We start from the raw sequence: 15,051 nt of genomic DNA on the forward strand, positions 1-15,051 counted from the left end.
AATATAATTGTTGTGATACGTTTTACTGTTTTGAAACACTAATATTTGTGTTCAGCGAAGTCTCCCGAGTATAACAGTACCCCTCATGTACAGGTTTTATGGTGTTTTCAAAAGTTACAGGGTTAAATATAAGGCTTGCGTTTCAGTTGTTTCACAGGAATGAATTACCCCCATGATGGCATACCAATTGAAATAGTAGACAACCCAAGGTATTGCAAATGGGGTATGTCCAGTCTTTTTTAGTAGCCCCTTAGTCACAAACACTGGCCAAAATAGGCATTCAAATTAGTTTTTTGCATTTTTCACACACAAACAAATATTAACACTAACTTTGGCCAGTGTTTGTGACCAAGTGGCTACTAAAAAAGACTGGACACACCCCATTTGCAATACCTTGGTTGTCTACTTTTGCAAATGGTATGCCATCATGGGGGTAATTCTCATTCCTGGGCTACCTTACGGTCTCAAAGGCAACGTAACCAATCTGGCGAATTTCAATGTGAAAAAAATGAAAAATGTAACATGCTATATTTCACCCTGTAACTTCCCATAACAGCATAAAACCTGTACATAGGGGCTACTGTTTTACACATGTGACTTTGCTGAATACAAATATGTGTATTTTATTGCATTAAAACCAAACGGTATTATGACATTCACAGTTAAAATGTCACGTAGACCTAAAAAAAAAAAAATGTAATTCGTATTTTCTCTTATTTATTTTACATTTTATTCATATTAAATTATGTTTCATACCTAAATATTTGATGTTAAATGAAAGCCCTGTTTCCCCTGAATAAAATGATATATAATAAGTGTGGGTCCACATAAAATGAAAGAGGCGAATTACGCCTGAACAGATATATAGTGCAAATTCAAGTTTTTCATTACGTTTTGTTTTGATCACAACGTGTACATTTGGCTCAGTCCTTAAGGGGTTAAAGTGGCATGAGAACAGTAAGTGCTATCATGACACATTTTTTCCCAGTTGGAAGTTTGTTTATCTAATTGTATAATGGTTAGGCTCTTGTGACTGGATAGGCACTTATTGCATCCAGATATTCCTTTAAAACATAAGAGTCCAGTTTTTCCCCCTTTTTTTGTTTTGATGTGCATCACTTAATCTCTTCTATTAAGATTTAGTCCACTTGTCTGTTAAAATGAACCACATCTTCATACAACATGGGTGATTTGGCTATTTAAAAACAGCCAGATTGCTACAGAATTGCAACTAAATTGATTTAATTGCGTTGTTCCAATTTCCCTGACATAAGGGCATTGCACCTTAAATTCAAAGAGGTTTGTTCACTAAATAGTGAATTGTACTGAAATAAAAAGTAAACTGCAAAATTGAGAATAAATTCCTCCTACCTATCCCATAGCTCTCTAAAGGTGCCAATACCCTAAATTCCCAGCTAAACCTGTTATTAGCATTAGTAGCATTTTTGTTTTGTAGCAGGCAAATTCATTTCATTTGCAATTTGGTTTCAATTCGGTTAACCAATTTTTTAAATGATATGGTTACATTCTGCTCAGTTTGGTTAGAATTTGGCTGCTAGTGAATGTGGAGAACCACAGAGATTTTATAGCAACTGTTTGCATCACTTGTTGAATATAGAAATAGAGCTGATAACCCTTTTATTGAGAAGCAAAGAGGAAAATAACATTACTGTGGGTGGCATAGAGCAGTGACAGACAACCTTTAGTATTCCAGATGTTGTGGGCTACATCTCCCTAATGCTCATACAGCCATAATACCAGAAAAGCATAAGGGGGAATGTAGTCCACAACATCTGGAATGCCAAAGTTTGTATACCCCTGGCATACAGTGGAGAAAAAAAAACCTAGAAAAGCAAGGGTTTTTTGGCTTACTAGAACATATTTTAAGAGTTGGACATTCATGAAAGTGCACCATTGAAGTTATATTCTTGTTAAAATCTAATATCATTTTTGTTTTTAATTAATTTCATGTTTACTTCGACTTTGCTTGCTCTCTATGTTCGTTTACTTGTTGGTTGTGTAATAAACAATGTTATAAAATAACATTTTACAATTGTTTGTATACATTTTTATAATCCCTAAATGTGACTGTTTTTCACCACAATTCTGTGTTGAATCAAATGGAGCTTTACTTTTAAACACAATTTATTTGCACAAAAGTTAATCAAGTTTATTGTATGTGTTTATTTTATTCTTAACAGGGAATATTTCCCAAAGCATTCATCCATATCAAGGAAGTTACAATTCAAAAGAAAAGGTATTGTTTATATACTTTGCAGTATTATGTGCCAATTGCTGCAGATAGAACACATTCCTGTATGGTTACTGTTTAATTGACAAAGGGTTTATCAGGACAAGGATTGGCATGGGTAATTCCTGTATGTAATATGAAAGAAAATATTGTGGTTCACGAATATCCTAATAGATAGCTGCCCTTAGTCAAACATATGAATTTTTTGAAATATTTAAATTTCATTTATGAGCTAGATAATGCCCCCATATTGCATACATAATCCCTACTATTGCTGTCTAATTTCAATGTCTATTTTTCCTTTTTAAAGAAACCCGCCGGGCGCCATTACAACTTAATTGGGATAACGTTGTTATGGTGCAAGTAGGTTTCTGCCCCTCTTACCTTAGTCAAATATAATTTTTATGCAGATTAAAGTAAAATAAAACATGTGAAAGAATCAGTGTGAGGTTTGAATAAATGTAAATGTTTTACTTTGGGTTAAAAAATGTGTCCTTTATTTTGGAATTTATACTTTTGAATGCAGAAGAATGCAGTGAAAGAATACATTATTAAAATGGTACAGTTTACCCTGAATAAAAAGAAATGTATTATTACTTTTGTAGGTGAATATCTTATAAATTAAACATGGGCATTACAATATGTAAAAAGCATACAGATTTCATATGATGCAGCTTACAGAATTCCATTGTGTTCCTATTAAACTAACTAAAACAATACTATTTTACTACATTTAAGACATACAGAGAATATAGTGCCCGCTGAAATCCCATTGGTGCAAGAACTTACAACTACATTACGGGAATGGGGCAATATTTGGAAACAACTGTATACGGTAAGAAGCATTTATAATGTTGGGATAATTTCAGAGATGGCTAGTTGCAGTTTTGCACATTGCCCATAAATATTGCTTATCAGAAACTACACTATAGGCATAAAGAAGACGTGCATATTCAATTAGAGTGTAATGATACACGCCAAGTGCATATTCAATTCGAGTGTAATGATACACGCCAAGTAAGGCACTAAACTGTGAGGTGTCTGGAATTTAAAGCTAATTCAAAGTGAAGTTACATATCTGTCATATTCGGAAGAAACATCCTATATCAACATCAAATCTGAACTTTAGGGAGCAGAGTTCCTATTAACCTCCTGATTTTTTTGCAGTGTCAGGTTTATTCAAAGTGAATTATCAAGAATCTAAAGTGAACTCAGTAGCCAAATCATAACTGATATATTTCTCAATTTGGTTCTACTGGGATACAGATTGAAATTGTTTTGAATTCCTGACAATTTACACTTCAATGTATAACACACACTTAGAACTGAAAGTAAATGCTTTGACACGTTTTGCAAAGCACAGAGAATCATGACAACAGTTCAAAACTAACTTGGAAATGCATACTAAAATATTTGATATATAAATCTCTGGTCCAGTTGGGTTGGGATTTTTTTTTTTGTGTCTTTTTATAGTGTTTGGTGAAAGACGGTCTACGTGTGAGTGCATTTGTGATTATGTGCCTTTTGTTTCTTTTTACTATGTGCTCTTTACTTCTGTCTTTGGCTTTACCTGTTTGTATGCATTTGCCTTTCTCTTTTGCTTGCAGGTATGCAGAAAACGTAATAAAACCAGTCTGTCTCTATCTCTGTGTGTCTAACTTTATACAGAAATCTCTGTTGGTCTTTTCATCAAAAGAGTGAGATGACAGAGAACCCACATGGTTACAGCTGTTTGTTCCAGAAGTGCAAATGCCAATTTCTCATTAATGTAACAAAATTGGCTGCAAATGATGATAATTTCTCTCTTGTTACATGTTTGATTTTTCACTTTCAGCACCACAGAACAGACCAGTGCATTGTGACACCAAACAATAGCATGCACGAAAATTCAGGCTATTCCACCCCAGACTGTTTTCTTTTTTTCCTTTACCACTGCTGGAGACTACTGTAGTTTTCAACTTACACATGTTTTCTCCTAGCAACATGCAAACTTTCCTCTTATGTCAGTTAAAAACATAACTCTAAAAGTGTCAATCTTAGATGTCAGGCCCTGCCATACCAGCAAATTGAAAAGATCTTTCTTTATGGCTTTAAAGCAGATATCCTTTTTTTCAGATACATTGATAGTTACGTAGTTACATAGTTACATAGCTGAAAAGAGACTTGCGTCCATCAAGTTCAGCCTTCCTCACATATGTTTTTGCTGTTGATCCAAAATAAGGCAAAAAACCCAGTCTGAAGCGCTTCAAATTTTACAACAAACTAGACAAAATTCCTTCTTGACCCCAAAATAGCAGTCAGATGTCTCCCTGGATCAAGTACCTATTACCCCACTAATTAGAAATTATATCCCTGTATGTTATGTTTTTGCATGTATTTATCCAATTGCAGTTTAAACATCTGTACAGACTCTGACAAAACCACCTCTTCAGGCAAAGAATTCCATATCCTTATTGCTCTCACTGTAAAAAAACAAAAACCTTTTCTTTGCCTTAGATTAAATCATCTTTCTTCCAGCCTAACTGTGCGACCTTGTGTCCTATGTATAGCCCTGCTTATGAATAGATTTCCAGATAATGGTTTGTACTGGCTCCCGAATATATTTGTATAATGTTATCATATCCCCTCTCAGGCGCAGTTTTTCCAAACTAAAGAGATTTACATTTTTTAACCTTTCTTCATAACTAAAATGCTCCATTCCTTTTATCAATTTTGTAGCTCGTCTCTGCACTTTTTCTAGTGCCATGATATCTTTCTTTAGAACAGGTGCCCAAAATTGCACAGCATGTTCAAGGTGTGGTCTTACCAGCGATTTATAAAGAGGCAAAATTATATTTTCATCTCGAGAATTTATGCCCCTATTTATACATGACAAAACCTTACTGGCCTTAGCAATGGCAGATTGACATTGCATATTGCTGCCTAATTTGTTGTCTATAACAATTCCTAAATCCTTCTCGTGTGTGGTTATCCCTAGTTCACTACAATTTATGGTGTAAATTGCTTGTGCATTCTTAACCCCGAAGTGCATAACTTTGCATTCCTCTACGTTAAATTTCATCTGCCATTTTAGTGCCCAGTCCCCCAATCTATTCAAATCCCTCTGCAGCAAGGCAATATCCTGCTCACAATGCTCACATTTTTTCACACTGCTCACATTTTATTACAAAGTTTTGTGTCATCTGCAAACACTAATACATGGCTTTCAGTGCCCATTTCAAGATCATTTATAAATATGTTAAATAGATGCAGTCCCAAAACACAACCCTGAGGGACACCACTTACCACTTTTGTCCAGCTTGAAAATGTACCATTAATGACAACTCGTTGTACTCTATCCTTAAGCCAATGTTCTACCCAAGAACAAGAATATTCATCTAGACCAATTTCTTTTAGTTTGAAGACTAACCTATTGTGAGGAACCGTATCAAATGCCTTGGCAAAGTCCAAGTAGATCACATCCACTGCAACACCCTAAACTATACTTCTACTTAATACTTCGTAGAATGCAATTAGGTTAGTTTGACATGACCTATGTTTCATAAAACCATGCTGATTATTGCTAATAACACAGTTCTTCCCTGAATATTATCCCTTAATAGCCGTTCAAATAATTTCCCAGTCACAGAAGTTAAGCTCACAGGTCTATAATTTCCAGGCAAGGATTTTGAACCCTTTTTAACCCCTTAAGGACACATGACATGTGTGACATGTCATGATTCCCTTTTATTCCAGAAGTTTGGTCCTTAAGGGGTTAAATATAGGAACAACACCTGCCTTCCTCCAATCCGCCGGTACAATACCTGAAACAAAAGAATCTTGAAAAATTCAATACAGAGGTTCACTTAGTTCCCCACTTAGCTTATTAAGTACTCGTGGGTGGATACCGTCAGGCTCCGGAGCTATTTTTACATTACTTTTCTTTAATAGCTGTAGCACCTTGTCTCGAGTTTTCCAATCACAAGTTATCTGCAAGTTTTTTGCAGCAATCATTTGCTTATCTCTTGCCACAGGATCCTCATTAATATATACTGAAGAAAAATAGTTATTTAAAATTTCTGCCTTTTCCTGGTCTTCATTGACTAACAGACCCATCTCTGTTTTCAGTGTACCTACACTTTCATTTTTTTTTTTGTTTTTTTTAGAATTGATGTACTTGAAAAAAATTTGGGGGTTGGTTTTGCATTCTTTGACTATCAATTTCTCATTTTCTAGTTTAGCCACTTTAGTTGCCTTTTTGCAAGTATTATTGGCTTCCTTATATCTTATATAGGATGCCTCTGATTTGACCGATTTAAATGCTTTAAAAGCCCTTTTCTTATTTTTAATCTCTTGTTTTACTTCTCTACTAAGCCACATTGGTTTTAATTTGTTTCTTTTACATTTATTACCCAATGGTACATACTGTGAAATGTACCTTTCTAGTATTTGTTTGAATAGTTTCCATTTTTCAGCAGTGTTTTTATCACTACGGAGTTTATGCCAGTCGATATGTTGTAGAGCTGCCCTAATCTTATTAAAATTGGCTTTTTTAAAATTATACGTTTTAATATACCCCACGTGCTTTTGCTTTTTTTAGTTTATTTCAAAAGTTACCATATTGTGATCACTATTTCCCAAATGCCCCCCTACTTGAATGTTGGTTAAAAGATTAACATTGTTTGTTATGACGAGATCCAGACAAGCATCCTTTCTAGTTGGTGTTTGTACCAGTTGTGACATAAAGGTGTCATTTAACACATTCAAAAAACGGATTCCTCTTGCTGAAGTACTAGTCCCTCTATCCCAATTTATGTCTGGGTAATTAAAATCACCAATAATTAACGTGTTACCCCGATTTGCAGCTTTCTCAATTTGCTCTAACAGCAGTTCTTCCTCATTAATATTTACATTTGGTGGTTTATAACATATCCCAACCAACAATGTATTTCCCTTTTTTTGCCCCAAGCAGATATCTACCCATAAAGCTTCCACATTTTCCTCGTCACACTCCACATGCCTAAGATTTGACTTTAACTCATGGCTGACAAACAAACATACCCCACCACCCTTCTTGTTTTTCCTATCCTTCTTAAATAACGTTTACCCATTTAAGCTAACTGCCCAGTCATGTGTCTCATCCCACCATGTTTCTGTTATGCCTATTATATCATATTGTTTAGTGTATGCTATTGCCTCTAGTTCCCCCATTTTGTTATATAGGCTCCTTGCATTAGTAAGCATACATTTAATATTACCATAAGTCATTTGTACTTTTTGTGAATTATCAATATTACATACCTCCTCTGTTCTGAGCTTTCCCCTCCCCCCATCTCCATCCCCTTTGTTCTGAGCTAAAGCCCATCTCCTTTATATCCTATCTCCATTTTCTAGATTGCTTTGACCCTCCCCACCTACTACTAGTTTAAAATCTCCTCCAACCTTCTAGCCATCCTATCCCCCAGCACAGCAGACCCTCTTCCATTTAGGTGCAATCCATCACGACTATACAGGTTGTACCCAAGCGCAAAATCGGCCCAGTGCTCTAAAAACCCCAAACCCTCTTTCCTGCACCAAGACTTCAGCCATGCATTGACCTCTCTAATCTCCCGCTGCCTTTCTGCTGTAGCGCGCGGCACAGGTAATATTTCTAAAAATATTGCCTTGCAGGTCCTTTGCTTTAGCTTACTTCCTAGATCCCTGAACTCACTCTTTAGGACCTTCCATTTTCCTCTGACTTTGTCATTGGTACCAATATGGACCATGACAGCTAGGTCATCCCCAGCCCCTCCCAATAATCCCTCCACTCTGTCGGCAACATGCCAGACCCAAGCACCCGGGAGACAGCAAACTGTCCGGTTGAGTCGATTAGTTAAATATGTTCTCTTTTTAAAATGCTTACAAACATGAGATAAATGTTAATAACACATACATAAAATTATAAAATATATCATATAAAAAAGAAGGTATTATTCTAATTTAATTTTTTTTTTTAAATCCAGACAACCAACATTTCACCAAATAAACTTCTCCTTGTCTGATCTCCCTTTCTGCTGATCATGTCAGCAACTACCTGCCCTATGTTTCTGACTGTTAGACTTCACAATTCCTAAAACTCAACCTCTCCAAGCCCGATCCCATTGTCTTACCTCTCTCTAGTGGTACATCTGTGCCTGTTTCTCAAAACTACCATAACCTCTTCCATACAGGCACATTGCCTTAATTTGCTCTTTGACTATGACCTTTCCTTCACCACTTACATAAAATATATTACTAAATCATGTCTCTTTCACCTTAAAAACATTTCTTGCACCCTTTTCTCACTCAGGGCACAACTAAGGTGCTTGTACATGCTCTTGTTGTGTCCCACCTTGATTGTTGTAACCCTCTACTTACCTGCTTGAGAAGTGCCCTTATTGCCATGCTACAGTCCATAATGAATGCCTCTGTCAACCTCATCTACCTTATGTCAAGAACCTCTCAAAACTCATCCCCCTATCAGTCTCAACTCTGGTTTCCTGTTTCATGTAGAATTGGGTTTTTCATGCTTACCTATAAAAGCTCTGCATAACCGTGCCCTCTTTCCTAATTAGCAGATATGTTTCCAATTGGCCCTTCGCTCCACCATTCACCAGTTCCTGTTCGGTTCTTGCATCTGTACCCTGGACTTTTTCAGAGTTGCCCTCTCCTTATGGAGTGTCCTCCCTTAGCACAATTGACTTTCCCAGTCTCTGCATTCTTTTAATAAATCCCTAAAAACATATTTCTATAGAGAAATCTGACAGCTTACCCCTTAACTCCTCATCCTTTCCACCCCTTTTCTGCCATATTCCATCTACTGTGTTGTTTCCTCAAAAAAAACCCTACCGTCCCTAACGTCCCTTCTGTATATTTGTCCCTCATCCCTTTAGATTGTGAGCCTTTGAGGGCAGGATTCTTTTTATCTGCTGTTCCCATATGTTAATCATGTCTTGTTAGAATTAAATGTAAATAAAAGCAATTGTTGTATTGATTGACCTTTAACCACTGATCTACCAAAGATTTTCCATGACTACTCCTAGCTGTGTCTCCTGTCAGTGACATGGGGGAAATTGGACAACTCTGCAAGATATGATTAACCAGTCTCAAGCACGGATCCTGGAACTGTTTTTTTTTTCTCTGTAACTGGGTTCAGAAAAGCTCAGCTGTATATGTCCAACATATCTGTGTTGCAATATATTCACTTAAGTATCCCTATTCCAGACCACTTTCTACCTTAATCTTTTTTTCTCTTTGTTCCATCTCGTTCTTGTTTAAGCACTGCAACTTATAAAGCCTTCCCACGCCCTGCAATTAGGCTCAGAGTGCTCTGATTGGTTGGTTTAATTTTTGGTGGTGCCAGTGATGCTATAGTGTCACTGACACATCCCCTCCACGCACTCCCACCAGCTACATACTTATTGGGACGCCAATGTTGAGGGATATGTGAGTAGCAGAGCTGGGCCCTGTGTCTGTGGCTGAGTAACCTTGAGGCCTGCTTACTCTGATTCAACTTGAGAGCCTGTACATAGTGAGCCTCTCACAGGGTCTTCTTTCAGAAATACATATCCTCTATCTTGGGTATGGTGCTGCCAGGAACACACATTTGCATCGTACATCCTGGCCACCCAGGGAACCAGCATCTGCATGTCCAACCATGGCGAAAGCACTCATTGCATAGTGCGACAACTGGCTACTTCCTCCTTTAGAAACCAGTCTTCCAGTGGATATGCTCTGGCTTTATTTCACATTGCGCCATGTTCTGATATTTCCTCCTTAAAACCAATACTCTAGCTCTAATGAGTGTATATATGCACAGTGGTCACCTGGGGGAACCTTCCAGCTGGCATGGGCCTGGTATTATTTTAGGACAGGTCCAAAACTTTAGACTGTTTAGACTTTACACTTTTTTTTTTAAGGTTTAGACTATAAATGTTAGTAGTCACCTTTATAAGGGCTTGTGTGGGCCTCTCAGAGCAGGATTAATGGCGAGGCAACCATAGATCGCTGCACAACCAGAGGTTAGGCAGGAGATCTGGAATCATAAATTTACTTGGCCTTATCAATGATCAGTATGTGAAGAATGAAGGGACGGCTCCAAACTGGTAACCTGCCTAGGGCCTCTTGGTATCTTAAAAAAAAAGTTGCCTAGTGAGCGTAAAATAAAATAGTAAACCATGAAATGGAAGAAAATGTCCACAGACAGTCGGGACAGAAAAAAGAGTGGCAGGAGGGATCTTTTATTTCCTGTTCTAACAAAGTGGGCGGAGCTAAAACAAATAATTATGCCATGTCCATATAAATGTGCCATTGTTTCACTCACAAAGGTAACTTGCATTTGTAAACACAAACTTAGCATAGATTAATGCATGGAGCATTGTGCATAACTATGCTGTGCATATTTATAGCCTCTTGACATTATATAAATATTATAAACATATTGATCTCTTTTGTCCTATTGCAGACAAGCAAAACACAAAAATTTCAACAAGTACAATCCATGATGTACGACTTAATGGAGTGGCGATCACAACTGCTATCTGGTACCTTGCCAAAAGATGAACTGAAGGAACTCAAACAGAAAGTGACATCCAGAATCGACTATGGCAATAAGTATGTTCATTTTCCTCGTCCAGTTTCGCATACTTAGTACACTAAATTTTTCTAAAGAATGTATTGTTATTTAAAGGAACACTCCAACATTTTTATTTTATTGTGTTGAACAATGTAGTAAATTTTAACAATTTAGCTATACCCCCAAATAAAGCATACATGCATTTCATTATGCATTTTTTCATTGGTTTTTGCATAGAGACAGCCTGGAAAGTCTGAAGCTTTCCCACATCCTCCCCGTCTAACTCAGCCCAGAATTTCTGTGGCTGTCCAACCACAGACTTTCCAATGCAGCTCAATGAAAGTCTTGAAAGGCAATCACTCTGGACAATTGCCTGCCACTTGATTTTAACTCCACTGTGCTAAACAACCAGGAAGTTACAAGACTGGTTGTCTGATTGACAGCCATGGTGGTGTAACAAGGTTACTTTTCATATGTGCCAATTTCTATTGAAGTCTGCACTTTAATAAAAAAAAAAAGAATAAATAGAACACACTCGCCACACATGAAGCTAAAGTGATGTAGGTGTGTAAAGTGTTCCTTTAATATGTAGTTCTTTCGCTTTTAGAAATGGTACTACTGCCACTGTGATATACCACATGTGAAAGAAAATGTTCTCTACAAATGAAAAAAAATTAACTCTATATCTTATATATATATATATATAAATTTACACACACACATATATATATATATATATATATATATATATGTAAATTTATATATATATTATTATTAACATGTCTTATTTTAATGAAAACAAATTAATGTTTTCCATTCAAACCAGCCTCAGGCTGTTTTTTTTATTGCAAAAACAACATATTCACCTAACATCAGCACTCCTGAAGCTCAGTTTGAACATGCAAGACATTGGAACCTGAAATGCTATATTTTGAATTTTTTTTAGAACTGTGCAAAATGTGTTTCATTATTTATGTTTTTCCCAACTTTTCAAGTATTCAGAATTTTTGTAATTTTTTTTGTTCCTTTATATTTTCTTCCATCTGTAGAATACTTGAGCTTGACTTAATTGTAAGAGATGAAGATGGCAATATTATGGATCCTGACAAAACTAGCGTGATTAGTTTGTTTCATGCACACAAAGAAGCAACTGAAAAAATTACAGAACGTATCAAAGAAGAAATGGTAAATGGCATTGAAAACTGTTGTCTTTACATTTTGTGCTAGGTGTCTATAGAAATTATTAATTTATAATCTTTTTGCTAAAATCACATTCTTCAAAGTACGTCATGTCTATTTAAAATATTGTGTGTAATGAAATATATTTTAACCACTTAATCACTCACATTTTTTAAACTTTTGAGGAACATATTGCCTGTAGCAATATGGAGTTCTGGAGAAATTGGATTATTTAAAAGTTGCACTTCTGAAGGCAACAGGAAGAGCAGAAAGCTAAAGAAACCACTGTGATACTCCGCATATGTGGCCAAAATAGTAAAAAAAACAAAAGTTAGCATTTAGTAATTATAAAACAAGAACTGACCTTACTAGCAGACTCAAGTTTAAATGTAAAACAATTTATTGCAAACAATGCAGACAAAATATAAAAAAGTAATTACTTAAACATAAAACTTTCCTGATACATAAAATTTAAAAGAAAGCCTTAACAAAGTCCAGACCTTATTCAGATGCTCGGCGTCCCGAGTTTGAATATATCATGTTGAAAAAATATAGAACGAATAAAAGTCTTTCTTTAATCCAAGTAGTGGCTTGTGGTGTTTGGAGTCAGACCTCTCTGACTCCAAACACCACAAGCCACTACTTGGATTAAAGAAAGACTTTTATTCGTTCTATATTTTTTCAACATGTTTTTCAACATGATATATTCAAACTCGGGACGCCGAGCATCTGAATAAGGTCTGGACTTTGTTAAGGCTTTCTTTTAAATTTTATGTATCAGGAAAGTTTTATGTTTAAGTAATTACTTTTTTATATTTTGTCTGCATTGTTTGCAATAAATTGTTTTACATTTAAACTTGAGTCTGCTAGTAAGGTCAGTTCTTGATCTACTATTAGAGAAGGGGTAGTCTCGTTATGTATTTATATAGTTATTTGATAGGTTGTTAGGTATCCTATTTCGTCTAACCCCGCTCATATTCCTTTAATCAGCGCTCCACTTAATATATTTTTCTGTAATTATAAAACAAACCAGAGTGAGGAAGACAGTATGATCTATAAGATTAGGCAGAAAGAGGCTAAGCAAGTAATAAGAGCTTCCAAATCACACACAGAAGAGAAAAAAGCACAGTCAGTAAAAAAGGGGACAAAACATTTTTTAGGTACATAAATGAGAAAAGGAAAGTAAAACAATGATTAGTTAGATTGAAAACAAAAGAAGGAAGGTATGTAGAAGAGGATAAAGGTCTAGCTGACTGCCTCAATAAATATCTTTGTTCAGTATTTACAGATGAAAATGAAGGAAAGGGACCTCAGTTAAGAAAAAGGAAAAATTTGTAATTTGTTACATGTGAGTTTACAGAGGAAGAGGTTCTATTTCAACTGTCAAAAGTAAAGACAAATAAGTCAATCGGACCTGATGGAGTACACCCGAAGTTATTAAAAGAGCTTAGAGGTGTACTAGCAAAACCATTAATATATTTATTTAACTAATCATTGTTAACTGGAGTAGTCCCAGAAGATTGGAAGTAAGGAGGAGTCGGGCAACTACAGGCCAGTAAGCCTTACTTCAGTAGTGGGGAAAGTAATGGAAACCATGTTAAAGGATTGGATTGTTGAACATCTAAAAACAAATGGATTTCAAGATCAGAGACAACATGGGTTTACTTCAGGGAGATCATGCCAAACTAATCTTATAGATTTTTTTGATTGGGTAACTAAAATAATAGATCAGGGTGGTGCAGTATACATTGCTTACCTAGATTTCAGTAAGGCTTTTGACACTGTTGCACATAGAAGGTTTATCAATAAACTGCAATCTTTAAGTTTGGATTCCAATATTGTTGAACAGGTAAGAATAGGTAAGGCAGTGGCTGAGTGACAGGCAACAGATGGTTGTAGTCAATGGAGTATATTCGAAGCATGGGCTTGTCACCAGTGGGGTACCTCAGGGATCTGTACTTGGACCCATTCTCTTTAATTTTTTTATTACTGATATTGCAGAAGGTCTTGATAGTAAGGTATGTTTTTTTGCTGATGATACTAAGATATGTAACTGGGTTGATGTTCCAGGATGGATAAGCCAAATGGCAAATGATTTAGGTAAACTAGAAAAATGGTCAGAGTTGTGGCAACTGACATTTAATGTGAATAAGTGCAAGATAATGCATGGACGTAAAAGCCCAGCAGAGTACAGCATATTTGATATAGTTCTAACCTCAACATCTGAGGAAAGGGATTTAGGGGTGATTATTTTTGATGACTTAAAGGTAGGTAGACAATGTAATAGAGCAGCAGGAAATGATAGCAGAATGCCTGGTTGTATAGGGAGAGGTATTAGCAGTAGAAAGAGGGAAGTGCTCGTGCCATTGTACAGAACACTTGGAGTATTGTACGCAGTACTGGAGACCATATCTCCAGAAGGATATTGATACGTTAGAGAGAGTTCAGAAAAGGGCTACTAAACGGGTTTAAAAAATCTTAACATGTATAGCTTGGAGAAAAGACGAGACGGGGGGATATGATAGAAACATTTAAATACATAAAGGGAATCAACACAGTAAAGGAGGAGACTATATTTAAAAGAATGAAAACTACCACAACAAGAGGACATGGTCTTAAATTAGAGTGACAAAGGTTTAAAAATAATATCTGGAAGTATTACTTTACTGAGAGGGTAGTGGATGCATGGAATAGGCTTCCAGCTGAAGTGGTAGAGGTTAACACAGTAAAGTATTTTAAGCATGCGTGGGATAGGCATAAGGCTATCCTAACTATAAGATAAGGCCAGGGACAAATGAAAGTATTTTAAAAAAATGGGCAGACTAGATGGGCAGACTAGATGGTTCTTATCTGCCGTCACAATCTATGTTTCTATGTTCTATGTTACAATGTAAAGTAGTAAGTGTGCAGCCTTGGCATTCATGGTTCTTTCAATGAACTGTAGCTCCCCAGTGCCAGCAGCACTCATGCAGGCCCAGACCATGACACTCCCACCACCATGCTGGACTGTCGACAAGACACACTTGTCTTTGTACTGCTCACCTGGTTG

The 15,051-nt window shown here is 36.3% G+C and overlaps 1 protein-coding gene across 1 annotated transcript in view; it reads left to right on the plus strand.

Annotated features, from left to right (window-relative positions):
* DOCK2 (dedicator of cytokinesis 2) overlaps window positions 1-15,051 on the plus strand; it is an 816,002-nt gene that overhangs the window by 163,391 nt on the left and 637,560 nt on the right. The window contains exons 4-7 of the mRNA XM_063447503.1: window positions 2,202-2,257; window positions 2,990-3,086; window positions 10,713-10,861; window positions 11,873-12,008. Of these exons, the coding sequence (XP_063303573.1) occupies window positions 2,202-2,257; window positions 2,990-3,086; window positions 10,713-10,861; window positions 11,873-12,008 (438 nt within the window). The remainder of the gene's footprint in view (window positions 1-2,201; window positions 2,258-2,989; window positions 3,087-10,712; window positions 10,862-11,872; window positions 12,009-15,051) is intronic.

Source organism: Pelobates fuscus, chromosome 3 (genome assembly GCF_036172605.1).
Source record: "Pelobates fuscus isolate aPelFus1 chromosome 3, aPelFus1.pri, whole genome shotgun sequence".
Classification (NCBI taxonomy): domain Eukaryota; kingdom Metazoa; phylum Chordata; class Amphibia; order Anura; family Pelobatidae; genus Pelobates; species Pelobates fuscus.